Here is a 12,189-nt window from a genome sequence, read left to right on the forward strand (position 1 = left end):
ATCACTACTTTAGAGTGAAGGAGAAGCTTTAAATATGAGTCACTTTTAATTATAGGCTACAGGTACATTTATACAGAGACAAACACAGATCATAACTGTACATAATAGTATACAGTGTTAAGTATTTTTAAGTATTTACAGCACAAATGTTGGAACAGTGCCAAGTAAAAGTTTGATACATAACTGTGGACTTTCCTGTGAAATGAATCAAAGGCGACAGTCATTGCTTTGACCTTTGGAGCCGGCAGGACAGTCTTTTCTTCCACGTTACAGTACTGCTCCATATCAAAATGTCAATACAGAACATTTCTGTGCTCAGGGCTCCTTCATTTTTTTTTTGTTTTTTTTTTAAAGATAAGATTTTTGGCCTTTTATGATAGGACAGCTAAAGATAGACAGGAAGCAGGGGGCAGAGAGAGGTGGAGTGACACGGAGTAAATGGCGTCCGATGCGGGATTCGAGCCGGGGCCAGCTGCAGCGAGGACTGAAGCCTCTACACACGGGGCAGCCGCTTGACGCTACCGACCTCCCCCCTTCAGTTTTGTTAGCCGTACAAATATTTAAAGGTCCAGTTTGTGCGATTTAATGGCAGCTAGTGGTTTAGTTGCTGATGGCCAGTGCTTTGTCTCTTCTGGACTACTGCAGAATGGTTCAACCACTGACAGTAAAACAATGGACAGTGCAAGTTTGACATCTGGGAGTGGTTTTGAAGCTCAAAATCTGTGGATTGACCCGAGGCGGGCCTGATGTTGCCTGGGGACTCAACCAGGCCATCTATAACGGCACCTACATGTCGATCAAAGCAGCCATGCTGTTAATTCTTTATAACTTTAAGCCTTTATTTAATTTGAACAGGTGAGTTCTTTAAAGATTCACCCCCAGTACAGTTGTCATGAACGGAGAAATTATCTATAGAGACCAAAACTGATTTTTGAACCAGGCTGTAAACATGTTTAGTTCTGCTGTGAAGTTGGACATTTGAACATGGGGGCTTATGGAGAATCAAGTGGACATTTGAGGAACTGACACTTGAACAGCATTCATAGATATAAAACTGTCATTCTAAGGTACAGCAACATGACAATTCATATTTTCAGGTGATTATACACTAATGAAAACATATTTATGAATATTATATTCAATTTCTGTCATAGAGTCCCCTAAATCTGACACAATGGACCTTTCAAAGCAGCAAGAGACGAAATAATCTCATTGGTTGAGTACCTCATATGTGAAGAGAATGATTTATCGTGTATTATATATATTTGCTCTGAAGGTTTGATCAGAATAAAGTTCAGCTGGACCAATGAAACAAGACTTCTGTCAAATGTTTACAAACTCCACCCCGCAGGTATTTCAGTCTGTCTCGCGTCATTTTTTCAGTTACTCTTCTCCGCTCTCCGTCGGCTTGTCCTCGGCTTCCTGTTTTTGCGTTACGTGGCCGTCTGTTCTGTCAGAAACTGTCCCGAGCATCTTGGCGCTGTGCTCCTGCGCCTTCGCTCGCAGGGCAGCGATACTGTTCTCCCTCAGCTCCTCTTTAGAAATCGGCGAGTTAGTGTCTTTCACGTGTTTCTCGTTGTCTTCCTCCATCACTTTGTCCTCTGGTTGTTCCTTTAGTGGTGGAGGTGGTGGTGGTGGTGGTGGTGTCAGGCTGTTGGGTTGTCCTGGAGAGGTGTGTGTGGTTTCAACTGACTTCTTATGCATACCTGAAAGGGGAGAGGACATTTATTAGAGTTTTCAGAGGAGGACTGAGCACTTTTGAAAGGGGTCAGAGCTGTTGAGATGTGTTGATGAATTTATAATAAAAGAACACAGATTTTTTCTCTCGTATGAGATTTTGAGATTGAAAAAGAAGATGAAGGAATAGATAAATGGATGGGACTTCTTATTCAATTAGAGGCTCCTAATTGATTTAAACTAATCAATTGACATGAGGCGAGAGAGGACGTTTGGTCTAATCTTCCCTGATTAAGTAGGATTATCACTGTATCGACTGCTACCTTCTATTGACATGCTGACACTTTTATTGGCTCCGGACATGAGCCAGGCTTAGCTGCCTGCTTCCTGTTATAAGACTATATCTTAATCCACCATTTTCAAACACAATGAGAAAATCTAATAGAGAATAATTGCATTTATGTCAGACAGAAAGAGCTTCTTTGGATCTATACTGCAGTAGTTAATATTTGGAAAGACAAAAACACGAAATAAAAACATTTATCTGTATCTGTTCCAAAGAAGAAGAGAGGTAACTTTGCAGACTGAGCCTCAATATTGATATTAAAGGGAATATAGATGACTTTCACTGGCCCCTTTTTTGTACAAAATGACCATAATGCATCTGTAAAAATATCTCTGGCAGTGTAAGATACTTCTTTTCAACGCTTTTTGAAATGCTCAGTGACAGATGAAGCTGCTATGCTGTATATCTGACTTATTTAGTTTCTGCTACAGGTCATTCAAGATCAATAAAAGATCATAAATCCCTTTACACTGCAGGTATTTTGACTAATTATAGAGTAATAAAGTACAATTCTTCCACTTGACAAATAACAAATATATATTTCTGTAATAATTTACCTAGTAACCACGGAGCGTAGGACTCTGTGACGCCCTCCTTGGCTGACTTGAGGATGGACTCGGGCAGTGGGATGGAGTGACGGACCATGGCTCCGTACAGGCCGTACTCTGCCATCACACTGCTGCGACCCCAACACTTCTCCCTCTTCCTCCACTTGGCCCTGCGGTTCTGAAACCACACCTGGAAACATGAAGGTCAGAGAACAATTAGATTACTCAGCAGAACAGTGCTGCATGTAATTTATTTGACTTTAACAAAACATGATTTAAAGTCCTCCTCTGCTGTTATTTCACTTGGACGTTCGCGCTTCACTGTGCAAAGTTTGATGTTAGAAGACTTGAATTCACGTTAATCTGCAGAAGGGGGAACGTTTCTCTTTAAGTTAAAGATTTAAGTTCACATCAGGATGGAAACATTGATGCAGGAGGCATCCTGTGTTTAGTAGTTAGTAGTAGTGAAATAAACAGTATTTGAATATTTGCAGATTTTGTTTTTTTTCTTCTATTTTTATCAAAGTTATTTAACACAAGACACAAATCATTCAAAGCAGAGTTTTTGTGTGCATCTTAAAAAATGTCTTTTTAAAATAATGTCACCGGTTACTGCTTCACATGCATCAACTTCTCGCCTTAATGGTGGCGATGGTGCTTGACGTCCTCTTATTTCACCATTTCATTTCCTTTTCCCTTCTTTTATCATTTTGTGGTTTATTACAGCTTCTGTAACTCCTCCCTTTTTCTTTATACTGCTGTGACAATCCGTCTTTTATTTTGTGGGGTTAAATATCAGCGGGACAATGACATCTGCTGGAGGCCTAAAGAAAAAAGGTTGTTCACGAAGAAGAGAGCTCATTTTCTTTGGTCTTGTTTTGCTCATGAACATTCCTTTAGGACCATAATAAACTCTTCAAAATACTCCTTAAATTCAGTGTTTATTTCAGTTTTTTTCCTCATTGCTTCATTTATACAACATGTTGTCTTCTTCCCATTGTGTGTGTGTGTGTGCATTATTCTCCTTCTGGCTTCTCAAGTGCCTAAATTGATTTCCACCAAGCCAGGCCTTGTAATAGCCTCAGCAGGCTTGTGAATATGGATGAGGAAAACAGAGAAAAAAATGAGCATCCTAAAATGGCAGAGGAGGCGGGATGAGATTGTGTGTGTGTGTGTGTGTGTGTGTGTGTGTGTGTGTGTGTGTGTGTGTCTCACAGACCTGGAATTAAAAACGATCAAAGCCGAGCCTGGAAAGCTATTCAGGTAGATCTGATGATAACCTCCATCTCATAAAAAGATGGGCCTCAGATGAGCAATCATGCTTTCTGACAGTGTGAGTGTGCATGACTCTGTGTGTGTGTGTGTGTGTCTTCACTTGTGTGCGAAGTGTGTGAAGAGAGAGAGAGGTGACCCCGGGGGCGAAGAGGCTGATTGAAAAATAAGTTAATTTCCAGGCTCGATCGATGGGAGACAGGCGGTCAAATATCACGGGAAATTAAAATGCTCATAGCAGCCAGGCGGAGGCCTCCGCTCAGCCGCTGACCTGCGCTAATTAATTTCTATGTAGTTATCATTTCATCTCCGAGCTGCGGCCTGTCTCTCGCAGGGAAAGAGGTGATAAGTTCTCCTCAATTAACTAATTACACTGAGAGGGTGAATTGGCTGCTAATGTCAAAGCAGGAGGCATTGTGAGGATGAGGATGGAGGAGCTCACTCATGTCTGAATATTTCCTTTTTCTTTTGTTTGTTCTTGGAAAAATTCATCATCACCGCCTTCCTTTCTGTTATACACTATGATTGTAATAGTGTTTGTGTTAAAGATGGAAATTATTTGCCTAAATACACTTTTTATTTATTTATTTTTAAGGCTTCTGTTCGTCTTGTTTCATCCCTGCAAAGATGATTAAAACATCTCCAGGATTTGAAATGTCAGATACAGTTTTATGGTTTTTACATGCCATATTTCTGTAGTTACAGTTTTATGAGATTCACACATTACATTTCTGCATCCTGCACACACATTAACACACACACACACCTGTATTCTGTCCTCTGGCAGCTCCGTCTTCATGGAGAGCATCTCTCGGGCGTACACGTCTGGATAGTGAGCTTCATTAAAAGCTTTCTCCAGCTCCTCCAGCTGATAGGATGTGAAAATGGTTCTGCAGACACAACAAAAGAGAACGTGTGAGAAGAAATACCTGTTTATTAAAAATTCATTTAATATTTTGACATTTGTATTTAAATCAGGATGTAAAGGAAATGCTTCAGCATTGAATTTATAATCAAATCAAGATGAATAAAATGAGAATTATTTCTTCTTTGAAACAATATTAGACCAAAGAATGAAGCAAGAAATAGGAAAATTGCTATTTTCGTTCCTTGTTTGTCAGAAGCATACAGACAAATATATAAATGTGATTTTCCCTCTCAAAGATATTCTTAATTATTAAAGAAAAACAGGAGAAAAGAAAAGATGCATTAAAAAGAGAGCACAAATGAAATCACAGTGATTTTATACAGGATATTTCTATTTTTATTTTAGGCTGATTAAATTGAATTTCTTACTATGAGCATCACAGACAAACAAGGATTATTACAGGAATTAAAATCATTTTGTTTTTATCACTGATGGCACCAAATGAAAGCAGCTTACACTGATAATACCAGCCTATATAAATCCTGAAAAAAACAAAATCATCGTTTGATAATCTTGTTTTTCATTTATGTATTATGTTTGTTTGTTTTTTTGTTTTACCTGTGTCGTCTTTTCTTTCTTTTCTTGCTCTGACTCATGGAGGATTTTGAGAACTTTTGATCACCGGAGGAAAGACTCACATCATCAGAATCTGTGAGGAAACACACGAGTGAACAACCTCGAAATACAACAACAAATACTAACAATAATAAATAAATACATAATGTTAATAATAATAGCTTAACAACAACAAAAAATAATAAAACATAAATTATAATTCGCAGGTAGGATCGGTAAAAAAAAAACAGCTGCAATAAACAAAAAAGTATAATGTTTATTTAAAGTTTATTTGTCCGATTTAATCCATAAAATGACTAAATCAAGTTAGATGTTACAGGGCCTCCGCACACATTTGAAATATTTTCTCCTTTTTGAAAAAAATAAAAATGTATTCCAACTTCATTTTTAATTTTTTTCTAAAGAAATGTGAATCATCATCATTGGCCCACGGGCCGCGATGCTTTCACACTTGCACTGTTTAGCCTTTTTTTGTCGCTCCACTGAAATAAATAAAAGAGCTAGAAATGTGTGCTGAGTATAATTTGAAACAGATACTCTCATCTCTCTGCCGAGAGTTAACAGGTCTACTGACCGGAGCTGGCGGAGTGCTGTGCGTCCATCTGTGCGTCCATGTGCGCCACTCTGTGCAGCGGCTGCAGGTGCACATTTTGCGCCTCTGACAGCACCTCCAGAAAGGCAGGCTGGCTGTAAAACGAGTGTATTCCCTCTGGTCCCAGCAAACCCATACCGACCCCGAGACCCCCGTGTCCTAGGGCCGTCCTGGTAGCCAGGACGTGCGCCCTGTGCGGCAGAGCCTCCAGCGGTCGCCTCGGTGCCGCCGGCGGCTCCTTGTTGAGGCCGAGCAGCTCCTGGATCCCGAAGCCGGTGCGCCGGTGCACCGTGGGGGCCATCTTCCAGACTGGAGGTGGCTGCTGGGACCCCCCGTGGTTCACGCTGGTTTGTGAGGATGATTTCTGTTTATTCTCAGTGTCTGAAAGCACAACTCCCTCCTTCCCCGTCATGGCGACGTGGTTCCACTTTTTTTTGTTTTCTACTCCAAAAAAAGAAAAGAAAAGCCAGAGTCCCCTGGTGCAATGAGCTCTGCGATGCTCCTTCTTTATCTCCCTGCCCGCCTCTCTGCTGCGCTTTTTATCCAACAGGCAACAGGCGGCAGCCAATCACAAGAGGGAACAGGCAGCACACTGAAGTTTGCATCAGCTCCGCGAAGCTTCATCCAAACACACTGCACAATTAAATGTGACAAAATAACTGGAATATTTGTAATTATCTGCCAAGAAGCTGCTGAAGATGTGGATGAATAACAAGTTTTAGCATCACTTCAACAACAGTGTGTGCAGAAAAAGCTTTATCTTCACACACATTTATGTTTTTACGCGTAAAAACGGGAAAGATCTTTATGTGATGTTTTCCTGCTGAGAGAGGAAGTGAGAGTTTTAAAGGTTAATTAGTTCACCAGCGAAAGAAAGACTTCTACTTTCACTGTAACTTCACGTTTCTGTCGCTGATCTTCTTATCCGGAGTCAGAGCCAATCATCCGGATAAACCTCTCAAATCGAGGAAAATCTGCTTAATTTACAGCTTAGTTTGTTCTCATTCAAAAACATTTGGTCCCGAGCAACCAAACACACTTTAAATACAACAAAAATGTTTAATCCGACTAAAGATTTTACTAAACAAAACATTTAACTTGTGAGGTTGATATTTTATTTCAAGTCCAAATCTGTTTTTTATATTCTGACAATGAAAAGTTTATTTTATCAAGAATTAAAATTTTAATTCCTGCCCTTAAAAAAATCTATTATCTAATTACTCACACATGTTTCTGTATTGTAATATTTCCCACTAAACCTGCTAACAGCTACTTCCTCACTATTTCACCAATAAACTCACATGAGCCAATTTCTCTATCAGTTAATGAATCAATTCAGCTTCTTTATTAGGAGGACAACAAGCTGATTGATCCGTTAGCAGACTCTAACGTCCTTTTATAATCGCACCGTCATTTGCATATTCTAATTAGGGTTTTTTTTTCCTTGCACTAAAACGTGGCAGTCTGCTCATCTGTTGATCTGTCGGGTCACATGAGAAACAATACAATATCCCAACAGTTCAGGGTATTTAGGGCACACCGGGGGTGGCAATTAAATATGAGACAAACAAAAGGAGCAAATGCAACAACGGATTTGTTGTAGCACCTCGGGTTGTTGTTTTTTTTTTTATATATCAAACACAAAAAGACTGAACAGTTCAAGAGCGCAGACATTTTAGGACGTCTGGGGAAATCACTCATTTAAACCTCAAGTCAAATTCAAACCCACTGGCTTCTGAAATGAGGTGAAAATACTCTCGTATTCCCTCAGTTTTCACCTCTGCCTCTCTCTAATCAGCTATTATTCAATTATTGCGCAGGTTCGATCGCTCGGAGATAATTTGTGGCACGCTTTTGGACATCTGGACGGATAATTGCGCACAGAGGAGCGCTTATGGAGATGAGTGGACGCGCACGATGCAAGCGCAGATAAGAGAGTCATCAATGGCACATGTGGTGATGAATAAATAAATAAATAAATAAATAAATATATAGGTGGCTCCGGCCGGGATTGTTTGGCAGCAGTGCGTCAGGCTGTCAGTGACGGACAAACCCACAACAGATTTAGTGCTGCTGGTTTGTAATCCGTGATTTGATCAAGAGATGCTCTGTGGTGTCACAGGAAGAGACAAACATAGGCCAAAAAACATCCCGAATATCACGTATGAAACGGCCCAGATGTTGTGAAGACGTACAGAGAGTGAAGTGACTTAAATTACCTTCAGCATCTCATGAGAAGCTATTTCATTAGAGGTGAATAAAGAGATCAATGCCACAGCAATAGCTATGTTAATGAGGTTTCTACATCACACACACACACACACACACACACACACACACACACACACGTGTGGGTGACATCCATGAATCACATCCTTCCACTCAGATCACGATGCAGCTAGAAACACATTTTTTGCAGAGAAAAACACCAAATTTCAACTCAGCAAGTGATTCCCAGATTAAAGAAAAGCATGAATATTAAACTAATGACTGTAATTCAGATATTTACTGAAAAGGAATGACTGTAAATGTTTTTATTTGATGGCGTTTAATCCATTCTTATGTGAAAACATACATTTAACTTCTGGTAAATTCATTATCCTGTTTCATAAACGTTAAATATGGCTATTCAGCTAATATTGTTTTATTTTGATCAGCTTTTCTTAAACTGATTAAAACAGTTTCGGTCTATGCCTGTATTGGCTACAATGTTTTTGCCTAATACAAACACATATCCCATGCAGCTGAAATAAATGATGCCAGTTTGAGTTATGACAATGATTACCAGTCTATAAGAAACTGCATGCTTCAATAAATCCACTGATCTGGTGTTTATTCTATGGAAACGTCCATTTTTTAAGTTAGAGTTAGTCTCTTTAGCTTTTATAGAAATAATACACATAAGAAAACACTTTAGGGTTACAATATAGTTATATTTTAAAGATAAATTAATATGTTTTTTAAACAATAACACCTTATTGAGCATCAATTTGGCAATATTTCTTTTTTAAAAATCATGGTTACAGCAGGAGTGTTCGCCCCACAGCCACGTATAAATGTTGTATTTTGAGCCAGATTTAAAATGCAGCAATGTGTACAATAAAAATCACACTGATGACATTTCATGACTTCCTGTTACCTGCATCCTGAAGCGGTTTGAACAAAAGGCCTATGAGAAGTCCACTGTCTTCTCATTTATTGTCATGATCTCATATGAAGCTTTTAGTTGTCACACAAATGGATTGAATCACATTTATAAACACGTGGTTTGAAGCTCTGTTTGAGTAAAATGCACTTTTCAGGGAATGTTTTGACTTTTATATAGTAGTGGGTGACAAATTGTTTTGTACTGTGTGTTCAAGTTTTCTTTTTTTTTTTTTATTATTACTTGTTATATCTGATAGGGGTGTAACGGTATTTGTATTCGTCCCGAACCATCACGGTTCGGTGCACTCAGTCATATGATGAATTTGTCTGAGTGAGTTTAAAAAAAAAAAAAGTTGCCAGAAACAGTCATTACAGAAGAAAAAGAAGTAGTTACAAAAAAAGACAAAGAAGAAAAGTGATGGAAAGTGTGTAGTTGGAGGAGACGCCGGCTTTAAATCGTCTGTTTGGGAGCACTTTGGTTTCCCAGTACAATATAATGGTGATGGCACACGAGTGGTGGACTGGACAAAGACTTCCTGCCGGCGATGTTTCATCGGAGTATGTTGCTGGCAACACCTCAAACATGCTAACCCACATAAGACGGCACATGCTAACCCACATAAGACGGCATCACCCCGACATATCTGTCACTGATGCGAGGAAAAAACGTCTTTGGTGCATCAACTTATCCCCACTGCTTTTAGGCCACCTCTTGACACTAACACTGACAGGGCCAAAAACATCACAGAAGCAATTGGCATGTACATATCAACATCTATGCACCCATATGCTGTAGTAGAGGAGCCCGGCTTCAAGTATTTATTAAAGGTGCTTGAGCCACGCTACAGTGTCCCATCCCGTGCGAAGAAGTGCTCCCTGACTACCTCAGTCTATCTTTTCCTCTGTATTAACAGAATGAGAACACCTCAGTCTATCTTTTCCTCTGTATTAACAGAATGAGAACCCTCCTAATACATTTGTTTTATTCTATTTTTTTTTAATTTTATAACAGGAGATGTTTTTTTTGATGTTGCAGTCAATTGGTGTCTGTTCAAAATAAATTAAATAAAGCTAGTCTTTTATATGTGATTTTTAAAAATGTTTTCCCCGTTGTACCGAACCGTGACCCCCATATCAAGGTACGTACTGAACCGTGACTTGTGTGTACCGTTACACCCCTAACATCTGACACTGTATTGATACTCGAAATGTTACCTTTTGATGCTGAAAAACAATAATCACTGCAAAAAGTGTAAGATTTTATTTTAATTACTGAATTGGTGTGAGTGATATCTGATTAATAGGAAAATGATCTAATTATGGGGTTGATTTGCCCATATCATAAAATAACAACGTATCATTAGGGATTTTATCAGTTTTTCTTAAGTTAAATACATCCTTAATATTTGGAAAAGTCTGAAAATGTAAAGATTATTTCATTATTATCGCTATTTTATTCATTTATTTATGATCAATTTGATCAGTTCAGGGTCTTTAATTAAGCTAAACTGCATGTTTTTGGAGTGTAAGGGGAAACCGGAGGCACCCTGAGAAAACCCACGCGGACACGTAAGAACATGCAAAAACTCCACGCATAGTGGAGTGCTCTATATCACAGTGGGTTTGAGTGTTGGTTTGCAGAAGTGTCTCAAGTTGAGCCGGTTATCTTTGGGGGTGTATGCAACGGGACGAGTTTGACCTTTGGTGTACCATCGATCACGCAACTAGGTCCCACGTATTTTCTTCAGCGAGCCTCTGTCTCTCCTCTCTTCTTTGTGTGAATAACAATTATTCACATAACAATAACAATTTCTAATATTTAGTAGCGGGTGACCAATTTGTGGTTTGGTTTAGTTTTGTATGATTTTATTTTAATTACTGAATTGGTGTGAGTGATATCTGATTACTAGGAAAATGTTAATCTATGGAGTTGAAGTGCCCATATTATAAGATAATAACATATCATAAGAGATTTGATGCCTGAGATGAGAAAATCAGTTTTTCTTTAAGTTAAATATGTATTTAATGTTGCGTGATATTTGGAAAAATCTGAAAATGTCAAGATGTCATTATTATTATTTTATTAATTTATTCACAAACAATTCAATCAGTTTAGAATATTTAATAAAGCCAAGATGAATGTTTTTTTGGAGTGTGGGAGGAAACCGGAGCAACCCGGAGAAAACCCATGCGGACACGGTAAGAAGATAAAAAAAGTCCACACACAGGGACTCCTGTCTATGTGTGTGGTGTCAGTGCTGAACACTGCATCGCCATGCCGCCTTCTGAAGTCTTATTATATAATTCATTTATTTATGACCAATTTAATCAATTTGGAATATTTAACTAAACTAAGCTGAATGTTTTTTTGGAGTTTGGGAGGAAACCGGAGCAACCCGGAGAAAACCCATGTGGACACCGTCTCTGTGTGTGAGGTGACCGTCGTGCCGCCCTCTGAAGTCCCTTAGCTGCTCTATATCATGAGGGGCCTCAGTGTTGGTCTACGGAAGTGTCTCAAGTTTCCCAGCTCAGATGGTTTAAAGGGGGTCAAGGCTCCGTATGGTTTGGGCATAGGGAGTACATCATTTTGGGGGATGTATGCTACAGGACGGATTTGAGCTAGGGTGTACCGCCCATCAGGCAACTCGGCCCACGTGTTTTCTTCAGCAAGCCTCTGTCTCTCCTCTCTGTCCCTTTGTCTGTTCTTTTTGGCTCGCAACATTCTCAACCACTCCCTCTCTATGTACTCGGGGCATTTCAGGTCCTCCCCTGCTGCATAATTTGTATTCTTGTCTATAGTGATAGGTTGTACAATCTGTAGGTAGGTCTCATGATGGGTTTCATGAGTTGAAGGCAAGGCAGGTTTTGTAATAACTTCAGTGAAAGGTAAGTTCAGTTGAGAAGCTACATCTGAAGCTGAAATAATCTTCCTTCCTGGGACACTTGTTCGAGGCCTTCTGGGACCAGCTGGGGGCTGAGGATGGAGCATGGCTGTCCCATGATGAGTGCCTCTATTTGTGGGTGGGGTAGGCTTTTTAATAACTGGAGTGACAGGTGGGAGTACAGTTACATGTGAAACTGGAAGGATCTTCCTCTCTTGGAC

At 39.5% G+C, this 12,189-nt stretch overlaps 1 protein-coding gene across 1 annotated transcript; it reads right to left on the bottom strand.

Moving 5' to 3' along the window:
• Positions 1 to 962: 962 nt before the first annotated feature.
• LOC104930541 (visual system homeobox 2) lies at positions 963 to 9,205 on the bottom strand. Its single transcript, XM_010745353.3, has 6 exons — positions 9,079 to 9,205; positions 5,922 to 6,572; positions 5,330 to 5,420; positions 4,610 to 4,733; positions 2,581 to 2,761; positions 963 to 1,706 (listed from the first exon to the last, which is right to left on the bottom strand). Exons 2-6 carry the CDS (start codon positions 6,349 to 6,351, stop codon positions 1,384 to 1,386), a joined length of 1,149 nt encoding a protein of 382 aa, XP_010743655.2. The 5' UTR covers positions 6,352 to 6,572; positions 9,079 to 9,205; the 3' UTR covers positions 963 to 1,383.
• Positions 9,206 to 12,189: the final 2,984 nt, after the last annotated feature.

This window comes from Larimichthys crocea, chromosome XI (assembly GCF_000972845.2).
Source record: "Larimichthys crocea isolate SSNF chromosome XI, L_crocea_2.0, whole genome shotgun sequence".
Classification (NCBI taxonomy): domain Eukaryota; kingdom Metazoa; phylum Chordata; class Actinopteri; family Sciaenidae; genus Larimichthys; species Larimichthys crocea.